This window comes from Triticum urartu, chromosome 7 (assembly GCF_003073215.2).
Source record: "Triticum urartu cultivar G1812 chromosome 7, Tu2.1, whole genome shotgun sequence".
Taxonomy (NCBI): domain Eukaryota; kingdom Viridiplantae; phylum Streptophyta; class Magnoliopsida; order Poales; family Poaceae; genus Triticum; species Triticum urartu.
In genome coordinates, this window is record NC_053028.1 from 19,894,085 (window position 1) to 19,910,568 (window position 16,484).

General features: G+C 41.7%; 1 protein-coding gene across 1 annotated transcript; it reads left to right on the plus strand.

Moving 5' to 3' along the window:
• The first annotated feature begins 2,739 nt into the window (after positions 1-2,739).
• Positions 2,740-5,946, plus strand: LOC125523277 (haloacid dehalogenase-like hydrolase domain-containing protein 3). The gene is made up of 9 exons (XM_048688330.1): positions 2,740-2,909; positions 3,868-4,141; positions 4,255-4,337; positions 4,545-4,628; positions 4,710-4,785; positions 4,935-5,007; positions 5,115-5,188; positions 5,388-5,481; positions 5,601-5,946. The coding sequence occupies exons 2-9, from the start codon at positions 3,913-3,915 to the stop codon at positions 5,665-5,667; spliced, it is 780 nt and encodes a 259-aa protein (XP_048544287.1). The 5' UTR covers positions 2,740-2,909; positions 3,868-3,912; the 3' UTR covers positions 5,668-5,946.
• Positions 5,947-16,484: the final 10,538 nt, after the last annotated feature.

The window sequence follows — 16,484 nt, forward strand, 5'->3', positions numbered from 1 at the left end:
TAGGTTGATGCAAAAAATAACCAGCTTCCTTTGTCATTACAAGCCAGGTATGGAGGACTCCTCGAGTTGAAGATCAACTCCAGCTACTTGTCATCGACTACAAGCTATGGCCCTTCCCTAGTTTTCTCGATATCATTCAAGAGAGCTTACGCACCCCGGTACCCTTATCCTGAGCGTCCATGCTCCTAGGGATCTGAGTCAGCCCGGTCCGTAAAATGCCACTGCCCGTTACTTTCCCAGGGGATTACAGGGTCAGGCACTGTTCAAACTCAGGGCATTGTTCCCTCTGACCGCTGCGGCGCTGCGCACACCAGATAAGACCAAATGCATGTGCACGTTTTCACACACACCAGATAAGACCAAATGCATGTGCACGTTTTCACATCTTCCCGGCGTACTCACATGGGATCTACATGTACTGTTTCAAACTGCACATATCCACGGCACAAATCGTCTTTGACTTGCAATTTGTATGTGTGCCTGCAAGTTAAGCTTAATACTACTTGGGACGTCTTGTCCCATGGCAGTTCATATACAATTTTTTGTGGAGTACTTTTATAACCGTGGTAATTATGTGTGTTTCACCATTGGATTAGGCACTGAGGACAGTACTTTAGATCACCCCGGTCCTTGATTTCTGTACTGCAACTCCCATGTGTGGGCAGCTTTATTGAGAGCGGATCCCCGGCCGGAAGGTTTGTCATCGGGACATTATTGATGCATTATTTCTTTTTTTGCTGTACTGTGGCAAATTACAGCATAATTTTTTGTCATCGGGAGGTGGGAACAGGTATGAAGCTGCCAGGAGGAAGAGAAGAACAGGCGAAAAATTTAGATAAGCTCGAAACAGGAATATATAAGAACAACGGAACCCAGGAGCGATTTTAAAATAAAACCGAACTGTTTTTCTTTACTTATGGGTGGCATCTTGGGTAATTTATGGCAACTTTGAGGGAAATTACTGTGACGTACCGACAAAAGCAATAGCCCCCTTGTTATCAGGTAAGATTATTGACTAAACAATTTCTACTTGGAGTAGGGGTACGGTGTACATGTTGCAAGAGCGCGCGGGTCAGTACCTGATCTTGCGACGCCGCAGCCGGGCGAGATGCTATGGCGTTTCCCATCGGACAAGTCGAGGAGATGAGGTATATATGGTGGCTTTGGAGGAAGAAGTGTTTCTGCGGCATCAGACTCTCGGGTGTGCGTCCATATTTTGGTGGCAGAAAAGAATAACGTACACAGAGCCTATGAGACCAGCGACCGTAACACATTCTGCCACGGTAATCGGTTCAGAACAGCAGGCCTAACTGCTGCGCATATCAAGAGCCAGGTACAGTGCCATGAGCCAGGAGCCAGGATAGGGCGATCCGGGTGCATAAGCTCAAAAAATCTGCATTCCTAGTTTTCTGGCTGTCTTCAGCTATACTCAGAATGATCTTCAGTTCCGAGTTCCGACCAATACCACGTCTGTTGTTTCTTGTATAGCTTAATTAACATCTCTAGCTGTTTGGGTGTGCCGTTCTTTTCTTTAAGCCGACGGATAAACCCATGCTCGTGCATCCAAGAAACGGAGGCACATGCTGCTCTTCCTGGGCTGCCTTCTATTGGTTGTTTATGTGTTATCGTCCTGTCATTCAGGAGACGGATTATAACATGATTGCTAAAGAATTACAACCAGATGCAGAGAACTGATCCATCTGTTACCCAATCATCAACGACATCATCACACATAAGGCACCAAATTCTCTCCTACGAGCACTATGTGTGTCATGAGAGTTGATAAATACCTCGCGCATGAATTAGCTAAACGTCAGACGAGTGGCTTTAGCTAATGGGCCAGTTGATTTTGAGATCGCCGGAGGGGAGGAAGAAGGAAGGAGCTCGTTGACAGGCTGCGCCCCACCATCTTCTATCTTAGGGAAGGGGGTGGGCGCGAAGGATAGTGGTGGTGCAACTTCGCCATAGCAAAACCCGGACGTGAGCAGGGCTAGACAACTGGCGGGGGCCGGCGGCAATATCAGCAGTGGGGGGCCGTTCCGGGGAGGGCAGGGCGAGAGGCTGCGCGGGAGCGCCCCCGGCAACGGGTGGTGATTGTAGGCGGTTTGATTTACGGCCCGTGCGGCGGTCTTGAGAAGGAGAAAAGCTGGAAAAAGAAGAAAGGCCAGGTGCCATTGGATGTCCATTGGATGATAAAAGAAATGGTCCGTTCCCTTTGCATATTGGGTGTAATCATGTGTAACTTAGCACGTCATGTGATATTGTATCTCTCTTGTTGTATAGACATTGTAATCGTTATTTGCAATTAATAAAGTCTTGTTACTTAAAAAAAAAAAGCACGACCATGTGAGAGGGTCTGTGTCGTTTACTCGAAGGATGAATAGGGCGAAATCGGGACGCCACGATATCACCGTGTTAAGATTTACGCCGTGGGATCGAACACACCATGGAGGTGTTCGCTCTATAAACAGTTTCCACCTAACGTTCGCTCCTTATCATCTTTGGTTTTTTTTCTTTGAACGAACAGGGCCTCCCGAGCCAACGTAAAAAAAAAAAAACAAATCCACCCCGAGCGAACGAACAGAGGACTGAGAGGAGGGAGGAGGGTCCGTTGGCTCTCGTAGCCTCCGCCGCGCCGCCGCCCATCCGGCCGGAGCCTCTACCAGCGACGCCGCCTGCCTCCCCGGAGCATCCCCTCCCGCCCAGCAGCGACTCCCTCCCCGGAAGAGCCGCCCCCGCCCAAGTCCGCCGCCCGGAGCCACGCCGCCGCGCGCTCCCTCCCGCCTCCCTCTTCTCCGGGGCTGGATTGGGGCCGAGGAGGAGCTTGCCCTTGTCGCCCGGAAGCTCCCGCTCGAACGGGCTCGCCCACGAGTCCGGCTGCACCAGCCGCTCCTCCCTCCTCTCCTCCGGTCCGCCCTGCTCCCTCCCCTCCCCTCCCCTCCCCTCCCGTGGCATGCTCTCTTCTGTTATCTTTTTTTTTGTCCTGATTTTTACTGATGGAGTTGTTTGTGAGTAGTATGTGTCAATGATTACTGTGTTCGAGCTGGTACTGAAAAAGACTCTGCAACATACAGCACATGTTGAAATTGCCAGACTCTGTATCGTTTAGCATGGCAGGAGTCACCACCCACCAGGATAGATCCACAACTTTCTACTGTTCTTACTGCAGCTAGCAGATGAATTTTGTGGTCGTTATACGGATGATGCTCCTATGCTGTTCAGTATAAGATACCTGTGCAGAAACAAATTTTCTTTAACAAGCCTGTGCAACTTGTGTAGCCTGAATAAGATATCTGTTTCTTACAGCCTTCTCTGAATATGGTTTGTTGCTTATCATCAGAACGATGTTGCCGAAAGAAAGTTCAACCAATTCTTTGGCTAACTGTTATATTCTTTTAACTTTATTATTATCATGTTCGTCTCCCCTGTTTAACGTTTTTTATGCTCTAGTTTTGTGAGTGATGATATATCAGAGTAGCTGATGCTTGTTGTGCGAGAGGAAGATATGTTTGCTATGCTGATGGAGGACATCATCATGTCAACCATATTATTTTGCATGATCCATGTCTTTCGTAGTAATATATTATGGTGTCATTCTCTATTTATATTATTTATACGTGTGCATCATTTAAAGAAAATAGTTGTTGACCATGCTTTTTATTTTAATTTTCAAAATGATCAATGAAATGTCAATTGGTGTACAAATTACTGCTTTATGGTCAATTAGCATCTAGACAGTTTTTCATGCCTTAGTGGCATTACCGACGATCCCAACAAAATATATACTTTCACAGTTGTCTCAGCCAAAACGACTTCAAGCTTTCCCACAGTTCTCTGCTCACAGCAGATTTTTTTTGGAATTCACAGCTCAACCAAACACAACCTTCATCTCCCCAGCAAGAGCTTCTCGAGATGCCCGCCGCGGTGATGCGCTGCCCCCTCCTCCTCGGGCGGCACCCAGCGGCCGCCCTCCGACACTCCTTCTCCTCCTCCCGCACGCGTCGTGTGCGCAGAGCCGCGGGGGGTGGGAGCCAGGGGCGGCCACCGGCGTATGGTGGGCTGCTGCTCGACGCCGGTGGCACGCTGCTGCAGTTGGCGCAGCCAGTTGCCGAGACGTACGCCACCCTCGGCCGTCCATATGGTTCGGACATCCCCCAGAAATACCGGCTTTGTTTCCGCGCGTGTCTCGCTCGGCCATTTCATTGGACACATGGTGTGCGCTAAGGACCTGTGCTGTTCGTCGTTCTTCTCCAGGTGTGATGAAGTCCGAAAAGTACATCATGGAGGGATTCAAGCGGGCTTTCTCGGCGCCATGGCCCAAGACACTCAGGTACCAGGTAACCCCCGTGGGCGGAATATAATTGCATCACAAAATAGCAATGTTACATATATACTCCCTCTGTAAACTAATATAAGATCTTGTAGATCACTACTTCAGTGATCTAAAAGATTTTATATAAGTTTACAGAGGGAGTACTAGACTGCGGAACTGTGGCATGATTGTTGTTGAGGGGATGATATGCTGGACTGGCTTGTCATGTCAGGGTGATGGGCGACCGTTCTGGAAGATTGTTGTGGCGGAAGCAACTGACTGCACAAACAATAATTATTTCGAAGAAGTATATCAGGTATCTCAAGACTGATATTGTTTCCTCTGAATTCCGCTGCTTGTATAATGTAGCTAACAATGAATTGTTCTTATCTGTTAGTACTATGCACATGGAGATGCATGGCGTCTGCCTGATGGAGCTTACAGAACACTGCGTGATTTAAAAGATGCTGGAGGTCATACAGCTCATGTATCTTCTTCTTTTTCGTTTTATGATATTCATTAGTTTGCTTCAAGTTGATTTTTAAATCCCCATTGAGACTCTTGTATGACCCTAATTAATCTGTACAGATGGCTCATGTTAATAATAATGTCTTGATTTCAGTTAAGCTAGCCGTTGTATCTAACTTCGACACACGGCTAAGGAAGTTGCTCAAGGATCTCAACGTCTCAGATATGTAAGTCCTCACCACTACTGTCGAAATACCTCGATCTTGGTTCATTGTGATTGGTTTTGTTTTCCTGTGAGTAATGGCCATGCACTAAATGATCTTGAGCTGTCCAGGTTTGATGCCATCGTGGTATCATCGGAGGTTGGATATGAGAAACCTGCTCCAGAGATCTTCAAAATAGCATTAGGTATTGCAGAGTTTAATTCGTTCAAGCTAAGTTTTATATACTTGTTTGAAGTGTAACAATAGTAAGCGTGATTCTGGACACACCTTTGTTCTGAAGCGTAATTACTTTGAGCGACACCCACAACAAGAAGCTTCAGCACATAATTTGCTTCTTAGGACTAAATTATGCACTAACTAGTTCTCCTATTCCTGTGTGGCAGAACAAATTGGCGTGGAAGCCAGAAATGCAGTACACGTAGGAGATGATGAAACTGCAGACAAGGCGGGTGCTAACGCTATTGGACTCGAGTGCTGGTATGCAATTTTTAGTTTCTTCCCCATGCAGACATAATGTTTCAATAGGATCGGGTATTATTAATTTATCGGGACAAAAAGAAAAGGATAAAAAAATTACTGATGTCGACCATTTTTAGGCTGTGGGGAGAAGATGTGAAGGAATTTTCTGAGATACAACACCGGATCGTAGCAAAACGCTCATGATGAGCGAGCACAGGGCATCGTCTCTGTTTGCCTGATTCGTTCATTTGATTGCTAAGGGGCCCTAATAACAGTTGCGATTTTGCCAAGTAAATCTGTTTCTCCACACGGTCTGTTGACGTCCTTGTAATAAGCGCCGAGAAGAATGGTACTACTCGTGGTACATGTGCAAATACTTCTCGGCTTTCGGCCCTAATGATCATCTTCATCGCCGACTTGGTGTGTGGTCGCGCATATATTAGACTAATTTGGACGCATTGATGCACTAACTTTTTCGTTTTCACCAAGTATTTTTTTCCGCAAAGTTGATGTATGTATGTATGTATACGTGTAGTGTTGTCAAGATTGATCAAGTATATAAGTGTGGTCGCGCATATATTAGACTAATTTGGACGCATTGATGCACTAACTTTTTCGTTTTCACCAAGTATTTTTTTCCGCAAAGTTGATGTATGTATGTATGTATACGTGTAGTGTTGTCAAGATTGATCAAGTATATAAGTGTGGTCGCGCATATATTAGACTAATTTGGACGCATTGATGCACTAACTTTTTCGTTTTCACCAAGTATTTTTTTCCGCAAAGTTGATGTATGTATGTATGTATACGTGTAGTGTTGTCAAGATTGATCAAGTATATAAGTGTGGTCGCGCATATATTAGACTAATTTGGACGCATTGATGCACTAACTTTTTCGTTTTCACCAAGTATTTTTTTCCGCAAAGTTGATGTATGTATGTATGTATACGTGTAGTGTTGTCAAGATTGATCAAGTATATAACAACCGACACATGGCATCGTCAGCCACAAATGTTTTGCTGGCTGAGATGAAACCATGTGTCATCCATTACAAGATCACAAGACAAGAGGAGAAGACTCAAGGCAAAAACTTAAGGTCTACGGGTGCTGTATTGTCGCGGCGCGCTGAATTGCTAGAACACCCGGATTTTAGGCACTACATTTGGTTTCCATTGAGAATTCCAAAATCCTCCGCAATCGCCATCTGAGCTCCCGGGTGACCTGACATCAGCAGAAATATTTTGCACCATCATTCTATACGCAGAACAAACAAAATACAGGCCAGATGTACATCATCACGGCCATCCCTGACGTGGCTGTTTTGTGCACGATATAGCATCGGCATCAATCGAGAAGTAGACGTCCCGGGCTTTGTCTTCCAACGAAAGCGTCGTATTCTCATCAAGAAGCTCCAACACATGCGTAAGATCATCCAAAGATCAAGTAACAAAATTACCGTATGTCCCGAAGGAGATTCTTTGGTGAAGTAATTTTCCACAAGTGAACTGGTGGATCTTTTTGTTTCCTCTCCCGAAGCATAACATGCCACTATAGCATGCAACACTCTCACAGTAAACCTAGAGCACATTCATGATAAAAATCTATAAGCGAGAAAATAACTGCACGCCGTGAATTTGGAGTTTGCTAACCACATCTATCATGCGGTAATAACCGCACTCTTTATATGAGCACATAAATCATATCGAGAATACGAGACTTATTGAGAACATGAAGTAGATTGCAATGACATCAATTCTTAGCCTGAACATATGTTTACAAGCTGAAGCAACCAAAGACATCATGATTTGGACAAATCTCAACTGAACCACGGTCTCCATCTCCTTTGTGCATTTGAATGAAGATGCCACCATTGCAACCGGATGGAGACTTGCAAAATGCCTTTGTTTCAAGTACGTCATTTTTCGTCATATAAGTTAGTACATAAACAAGAGTGGGGCAAAGAGAATGAGAGGCGCAATAGAAAATTCTCTCGTCAAACGAGTTTGAATCCTTACAAGTAAGGTTGTCAGAATCGCGATTCTATTGTATAATTCTACGACTTTACGATACAAACTAACCACTCTAATTCTACAATTTTGGTTAGTAGAATCTTTTACGATTCTGATAGTTAAGATTCCACGATATGCGATCCTACCATCGGAGCTCCGATTTAATTCAGGATCACGATCTTGACAACCTTTACAAGGCTTTCTTGCCACAGTTAGCTGCTTAAGTTTACTGAAGCAATTGTACCTAACATGTTAAAACTTGCTTACTTTTCAACAATTTGATCCTCTTATATGTGCTATTGTTGCTCCATTTACTTTGAATATTAACAAAAGCGCTATAAGGAAGTCAAAACACGAAAATCCTTTTCTGAGCCCGGGCTCATCTGCACATGTGTTGAATAAAAAAAATCAAAACAAATACTAGACAAATTCAAAAAAATCCAATTTTTTTCCATGGTAGACAATTTGATGCGTGAGGTCCACCCCTATTTTCAAATCATTTGAGAAAATTAGCAACTCTCGGCAAAAAAGACAAATTCGGGGTCTATAAAACAATTTACTGTTCATATACTGTTTTGACCCGATTTGTCTTTTTGCTGAGAGCTACTCAGATGTCTCAATGAGCTAAAATTTGGAGCGAACCTCACGCAATAAATTGTCTACCATAAGGAAAAAATTGAAATTTTTAAAAAATTTCTAGTATTTTTTATGAATTTTTTTCTGATCAGGTGCAGACGAGCAGTCGAGCACGGGCACGGAATCGCTGCACTCGTCAAAACAATAGTACTTTGCACTAAAATGGAGCCGTGGTAATTTTGGCTACTGTTGGCTACGAGCCAATTGAGTCAGAGCAAGTCGAAGCCTAGCTGAAAAGGGCCAAGAATTTCGGACCATTCAACGGCCGGTCATGTACGAGTCAGCTCGTTGGTGAGTGGTCCAAAGCCCAGCTCGGTCTGAAATTGGGCCAAGCAGCCTCGTGTCCATTGTGACTCTTTGTAAACATCTCGTATTCCCGTGTGTTCCAACTTTTTCTATTTGCATATATCTTATCATAAATATCACTACCAAGATATATTTGTATACCACACATATTAAGATATTTATTAACGTAGTTAACGACACACATACATATACATTATATTAATCAAGTAGACATTATTTTTTGTCATTACTCATTTAATCATATTTAGGTGGAATTGAATTAAATATGTTTTGAGGTGTATTTTATTGAGAAATATAACTTTTATTACAAAATATGATTTAAATTTAGCATAACAATTAGGCATGATTGTAAGTTGGAAAATGACATATAAACAAGTATGCAAATTTAGTATAAACATCATTATTTATTTTGACATGAATATAGATTGTCTCTAGGTATTCGGGGCCCTTACACGAGTACAAAATGACCCTAAATTCCAAGTTAGAATAAGCAATTCGTTGAGTGAATAAGATAGGGCATTTGCTTCTAACTCCTCCACTAGAGAGCTACATTGACTTTGGTCTACATCTAACTCAGAATGAATGTTAGCACCACATCCTGAATACGAATCTGTAGGTGGTGAGCATGCGGATTTCATTGCATACAACTTGGGTCTCAATCACTTAATGCCAAGTTTAATAGTATGACATTGTTCTGCATTATTCTTCTCATGCGTGAAATGCTCATAATTATTATGATAATGTTCAATATCTGAGGTTTATGAAAACATAAAAAATAGTGAGATTATCTTTCTAATGTGCTACCTCTTGAGCACTGCGTTGGTTTTCCCTTGAAAAAGAAAGGGTGATGCAGCAAAACAGCGTAAGTATTTCCCTCAGTTTTTGAGAACCAAGGTATCAATCTAGTAGGAGACCACGCGTGAGTCACCTCGTACCTACACAAACAAATAATAACCTCGTAACCAATGCGATAAAGGGGTTGTCAATCCCTTCACGGCCACTTGCAAGAGTGAGATCTGATAGAGACTGCACACTGTGAATTTGGAGTTTCCTACCCACATCTGCCATTCGGTAATAACTACACACTATATGAACACAAAAAATATTTTGAAATACGATACTTATTGAGAACAAGGAAAGATAGATTGCAATGACATCAATTCTTAACGTGAAGATATGTTTATGAGTTGAAGCAACTGAAGACATCATGATTTGTACAACCTCAATTGGACAAGGACCTTCATCTCCTTTGTGCATTTGAATGAAGATGCCACCATTGCAACCACGGATCGAGGCTTGCAACTAGCATATAACCTAGTAGTACTCCCTCATTTCCGGTTTATTTGGCTCATCTCATTTTCTTGGTTTTTTCATATTATAAGTCTTATTTTCACTTCTTTCCACCACATGTTCACATTTCAAGGTGCATTAAATTGATGCATGCAAGGATTAAAAGAAACTAACCAATGCATGTAACCATTCCTACTCATTTAGTGGTCATCCATGCATACACTGTAATTAATGCGCATTAAAGTTTGAGTAAGTTTTTAAACTACAAGATACATTCCTCCACTCACCTTATATCTTGGTTGATGAGATTTCATATTTAAGCCCTATAAACCGGAAAGGAGGGATTACCTCATAAGATTACAAGTTTCAAACACAATTATATTATAAGCCATAATTTAGGAGCCATACGACTTACATGGAAAGTCTCAACAAGTCCTATTCAACTCTCATCTAGAAAATAATGTATCTTGTCATTTAAACAATAAATCAAAACATCCAACACATCATATCATTGTAGTGCAATAAAATTTCTGTGAAATTCATCCTGAACCAAAACATGTCGTCAAAAGATGAAAATTTCTCAAGTGCAAAAAAAAGAACCATGACAAAAAGATGCATGAGTCATGCCACAACATCCACAAAATCTGCAGTTAACAGCAAAGCCCTGCTATAACATAATCTCTAGTTTAACACATGAGGATTCAAAATAAGTGTAGCATGATAAACTTCACCTAAAAACTGTCAGGTTGACGACATCTAGCACAGAGCAATTTGGCTTTGATAAACAACTATGCAAGTCTCCTTGTCCCGTCATTCTACTCTATTGGCCTGCAAGGCTGACAAAAACACCCTGCGTAGAGGCTTCCTTAATGTTGCCTTCTTCGGCACCATTGCTGCCCCATTTAGGATCCATATCTCGAACTTGAGCTCAAACTCAGTCATCTCTTTTTACATTCAAAAATAGAAGAGTGATGGATCTGCCACCTTCTCAAATTTTAAAGATAAGACCTATCAAAACTAGACCTGGGTGGTTTGGTTTTATAGAAGAAACACTTCAGCAACATAACACCGGGTCTAAGACTCGAACACTGGTGAGCAAGCATGCTTGTGCTGCTAGCCACTTGAGCGACGCTTGGTTCTCACCTCCTCCAATTTTGGGAGTGTTGAATCCCTGTCAATGGGAACCATATGGGGCAAGGCTTTTTCCTGAGCACAATAATCATAATCTGTCCAAGAATAGATAGACCATACTATCGCACCCCCACCCACGTCACCAGAAACAAAATCAATGGTACTCAATGACCTAGAGTGCTAACAATGTCTCGCAACTCTTTACTCCCGAGAGTTGGGAGCAAGAACGTTGGAGTAGAAACCAGAAACTCTTGGCATCGGAATTGGACGGTCCATAGCTCCCGACTAGGTCAACCTATGCTGGCCTTGCCACCTCAACACCCTTTTGTCAAGGCAGCCATCCAACACCACACGTGGCATCCCTATTCGACAAGTCGCCACCACGCTCATCAGTACAGACATCATACCATTTTTAACAAAAAAATGTGTATTAGTTTGCTAACCCTTCATTCGAGTCAATACACAGTTCTTCTGGAATAGTTCATACAAATCATTTGCTTGTTGCACACTAGTCCTTCACCAAAAATCCAAAACAATAGCTCCAAATTACATAAAATAATATTTTATTAATATTATGAAATAATAAACATCTCATGGTAGTTCCTTACAAAGTTATTGTACGACACATAATATTACAGATTTTAATTAAAATATAATGAATTTACAATATAAAGAAGATAGATAATCTAATTCAAAAGTAACGAGATCATATGACATAACTATTACAATTAATTTTCACATATTTTTGTACTAAAATTTTATATTTATTTTAACTTATTTTTAACATGCCAACAAGTTTAATATTTTATTTAACAACTGGCATGGTAACCACATAAAAATGATGCAAAAAAATTATTTATAATGTTAATTTTTATTGAGTTGCAATATATCAAAAGTTTGGTTTTGCTAAATTTAAACTGTATAATGTAACAAATATTTTCTTTGAATCATTTGTTCTTACTTATTAGTTGTACAATATAAAAGAATTGCTTCTACTAAATTTATATATGTAGGATGTAACAAAGTTCTAGTTTAATCATGTTTTGGCAATTGCATAAATTATAGTGCATACATAAATTTGTATGTACATGTGTTCGTATATATTTTAATATCATAATGTCATGGTAGCGATCTCTAGAGAGTACATGCAAACAAACTTCTAGTGCATTATTAGATAAACAATTTTATAGAAACTTGTGGAGTATAACTTATGCTGTTGGCAAATGTCTCAGCGAGCTGAGTTCGGTCATATGTTGTCAACATGTATGCTAAGCAAGCAGGCTCATCATACTCATCCTCATGAGGCGCCCCTAGGTGATTAGGTTTTCTACCCCTAAAAAAGGTGATTAGGTTTTCTCCTCCTCCCGTCCATGTCGCCGTCGGTCGTCCCCACCCGGCCCCTATGGCCTTTGGGCAGTGGAGGGGCAGAGGACCCCGCCCCACCGTCTGCTGGAAGGACACCGCCCGTACTCTTGTTAGGTTCAACATCTTGGTTGGGGTTGTTTAGTGGTGGTGATGTCCCTCGGTAGGAATATTGTCTCCTACGTATGATCCCCACCCCGATGTGTGTCTAGCGCCATCGAAGAGCGTGTGGAGGTATGATTCCGTCGAACCCCGTGAAATTGGGTCGGTGCTGGTCCTTGATGGTTTTGTTTGGATCTAGTCTTCGCTCGTGTGTTTATGACTTCATTCGATAGGGTTTCCGATGTAAATGTACCCATTTCGCCTAGAGACCATATGTTTTCAATCCCACAGAAAGTGATGCCTAGTAAAGAGATTTCTGCAAGAACTTTCCATCTCAAGAGTTCCAGTTTCCCAGACCAAATCGTAGAGGTGATTAAGAAGACAATAATAAAACAATAGGGCTAAAGGTTTTACCTCCAACTGTGCACTTGCACGTCATGGCAGAAGCACAAGCCATGATCAAGAAGGGCTATATGGTTGTGGATGTCGCTAGCGTCCAAGAAGCCTAGTTTTCGGCTATGTCAAAGCGCAAGTGGAAGCATCAGAAGTCGTCCCTTCATGAGAGGCCACTTCCAAGCGGAGGAAGCCAAAGAAAGTAAACTGTGTTCCAATTTCGATCTAGATTTATTTCGATTTGTCTTTCTAGCTCAATTTTGACTAGTTGTTCTAGGTCATTTCCGTTCCAGGTCAATTTCAGTTTCAATTAGATGGTCAGCAGAATGTGCAGTTTCTTTGTGTGTACAGTGAACACAAACACCGACGGGTGGGTCCTCAAAAATATGGAGTTCTACGTATGGCGACTTCGTGTTTGCGCATAGCCTTCGCAACTTCTAGAAAATTATGGAGCGCTCTCCAAAACGGTTTTAGAGGATATGAAATATGGCGCATCTGCTAGAGTTGCTCTTAGTGTTTTTTCCGTTAAGAAAGGCCTTAGTGCCTTGGGAAATGCATAGGAGTACGTAGGTGCTTGATACGTCTCCAACGTATCTATAATTTTTGATTGCTCCATACTATATTATCTACTGTTTTGGACATTATTGGGCTTTATTATCCACTTTTATATTATTTTTGGGACTAACCTATTAACCAGAGGCCCAACCCAGAATTGTTGTTTTTTTTTGCCTATTTTAGGATTTCAAAAAAAGGAATATCAAACGGAGTCCAAACGGAATGAAACCTTCGGGAACGTGATTTTCTCACCAAACATGATCCAGGAGACTTGGACCCTACGTCAAGAAACAAAGGAGGAGGCCACGAGGTAGGGGGCGCGCCTACCCCCCAGGCGCGCCCTCCACCCTCGTGGCCCCCTGTTGCTCCACCGGCGTACTTCTTCCTCCTATATATACCTACATACCCCAAACGATCAGATACGGAGCCAAAACCCTAATTCCACCGCCGTAACTTCCTGTATCCATGAGATCCCATCTTGGGGCCTGTTTCGGAGCTCCGCCGGAGGGGGCATCCATCACGGAGGGCTTCTACATCAACACCATAACCTCTCCGATGAAGTGTGAGTAGTTTACCTCAGACCTTCGGGTCCATAGTTATTAGCTAGATGTCTTCTTCTCTCTTTTTGGATCTCAATACAATGTTCTCCCCCTCTCTTGTGGAGATCTATTTGATGTAATCTTCTTTTTGCAGTGTGTTTGTTGAGACCGATGAATTGTGGGTTTATGATCAAGCTTATCTATGAACAATATTTGAATCTTCTCTGAATTCCTTTATGTATGATTGGTTATCTTTGCAAGTCTCTTCGAATTATCAGTTTGGTTTGGCCTACTAGATTGATCTTTCTTGCAATGGGAGAAGTGCTTAGCTTTGGGTTCAATCTTGCGGTGTCCTTTCCCAGTGACAGTAGGGGCAGCAAGGCATGTATTATATTGTTGCCATCGAGGATAACAAGATGGTTTTTTTTATCATATTGCATGAATTTATCCCTCTACATCATGTCATCTTGCTAAGGCGTTACTCTGTTTTCATGAACTTAATACTCTACATGCATGCTGGATAGCGGTCGATGAGTGGAGTAATAGTAGTAGATGCAGGCAGGAGTCGGTCTACTTGTCTTGGACGTGATGCCTATATACATGATCATACCTAGATATTCTCATAACTATGCTCAATTCTGTCAATTGCTCAACAGTAATTCGTTCACCCACCGTAAAATACTTATGCTCTTGAGAGAAGCCACTAGTGAAACCTATGGTCCCCGGGTCTATCTTCATCATATTAATCTTCCAATACTTAGTTATTTCCTTTGCTTTTTTACTTTGCTTTTATTTTACTTTGCATCTTTATCATAAAAATACCAAAAATATTATCTTATCGTATCTATCAGATCTCACTCTCGTAAGTGACCGTGAAGGGATTGACAACCCCTTATCGCGTTGGTTGCGAGGAGTTATTTGTTTTGTCCAGGTACTAGGGACGCGCGCGCAACCTCCTACTGGATTGATACCTTGGTTCTCAAAAACTGAGGGAAATACTTACACTACTTTGCTGCATCACCCTTTTCTCTTCGGGGAAATCCAACGCAGTGCTCAAGAGGTAGCAAGAAGAATTTCTGGCGCCGCTGCCGGGGAGGTTCGCGCAAGTCAAGATCTGACTCCTGACAACGAGCCATTTATGGCGCCGTTGCCGGGGAGTCTACGCATAAGTCAACATACCAAGTACCCATCACAATCCTTATCTCCCGCATTACATTATTTGCCATTTGCCTCTCGTTTTCCTCTCCCCCACTTCACCCTTGCCGTTTTATTCGCCCTCTCTCTCTCTATCCTCCCTCTCTTCCTCTATTTGCCTCTTTTTGCCTTTTGCACTTTCTGCCGTTATGTCTTGAATTGGGGAAATTATTGTCGATATGGACAATAATAATATCATGAAAAACTCTGACGCTCCTGCTGAAGAACCCCCTATCTTACATACAAAAAAATTCCAAGATTTCTTACTTGTGCCGGTGCTTTGCCTTCTATGGGTAGTTCTATCCTTCATAGAACTAGTAGTCTTGCGGACGCTATTGCCATGCTTGTGGTTGAACTTGAAAGACAATTCATGCACATGCACCCTTGCATACAAAGGATTTTCCTAGAATTTTCTAATATTGAGCATTCTTCTGTTAAGCGTGCCACTACTATCTTTTTGGCTCATGAATTAAGATTTATAATAAGAGAGGCCAAAGAAATCTTTGCGCATTATAGGGTGGACGCTGGCCGTCCTCCCATAGAAACTATCCTATTTGATCAAGAGGAAATAATGCGTTTTCAATCTCTAGATTATGTTGCTTTTAATGAAAACCTTAGAAAAAAGGTTCCCACCAATGTTCTAATTGATAGACTTTATGAACTTAATAATGATTTTGCTATTCGAAATAATGAGCTAGGATACTCTCTTGAGTATAGGCTCACAAAGTTCTGTCAAAAGAATGCTTATAATGATGAATTGGTTGTGCAATACGAAGGGCTGAAGGAGGAACCTATACCTCCTAAAGTTGATCTTAGGGAATTTTGTCCCATTAAATTTAGCCCTTTTGATTACTTTTGCTTGCCTCAAAGAAAACTTGCTGCCGAACTTAGAGAATATGAAAAGAGTTTTAATGATCTATCTTACTATTATGGCAATACCTAGATCTATCCTTGCTTTTTTATGCCTAGCTAGGGGCGTTAAACGATAGTGCTTGTTGGGAGGCAACCCAATTTTATTTTTATTCCTTGCTTTTTGCTCCTGTTTAGTAATAAATAATTTAACTAGCCTCTGTTTTGGTTGTGTTTTTTGTGTTTAATTAGTGTTTGTGCCAAGTAGAACCGTTGGGAAGATTTGGGGAAAGTCTTAATATCTTGCTGTAAAAAACAGAAACTTTAGCGCTCACGAGAACTGCTGCCATTTTTATTCGGAAAGTGATATTTAGTTAATTCTTTTTGAAGATGATTAATAGATAAATTCCTCACGTCCAGAAATTTATTTTAGAATTTTTGGGGTTCCATATCTTGCGCTAGCTACAGATTACTACAGACTGTTCTGTTTTTGACAGATTCTGTTTTTCGTGTGTTGTTTGCTTATTTTGATGAATCTATGGCTAGTAAAATAGTTTATAAACCATAGAGAAGTTGGAATACAGTAGGTTTAAAACCAATATAAATAAAGAATGAGTTCATTACAGTACCTTAAAGTGGTCATTTGTTTTCTTTC

Bases quoted from the DNA above. Each gene is read 5' to 3' on its own strand.
- LOC125523277 (XM_048688330.1), top strand. From the start codon at position 3,913: ATGCCCGCCGCGGTGATGCGCTGCCCCCTCCTCCTCGGGCGGCACCCA. The intron at 5,189-5,387 runs GTATTGCAGAGT...CCTGTGTGGCAG, and splicing joins GATCTTCAAAATAGCATTAG to AACAAATTGGCGTGGAAGCC. The intron at 5,482-5,600 runs GTATGCAATTTT...GACCATTTTTAG, and splicing joins GCTATTGGACTCGAGTGCTG to GCTGTGGGGAGAAGATGTGA.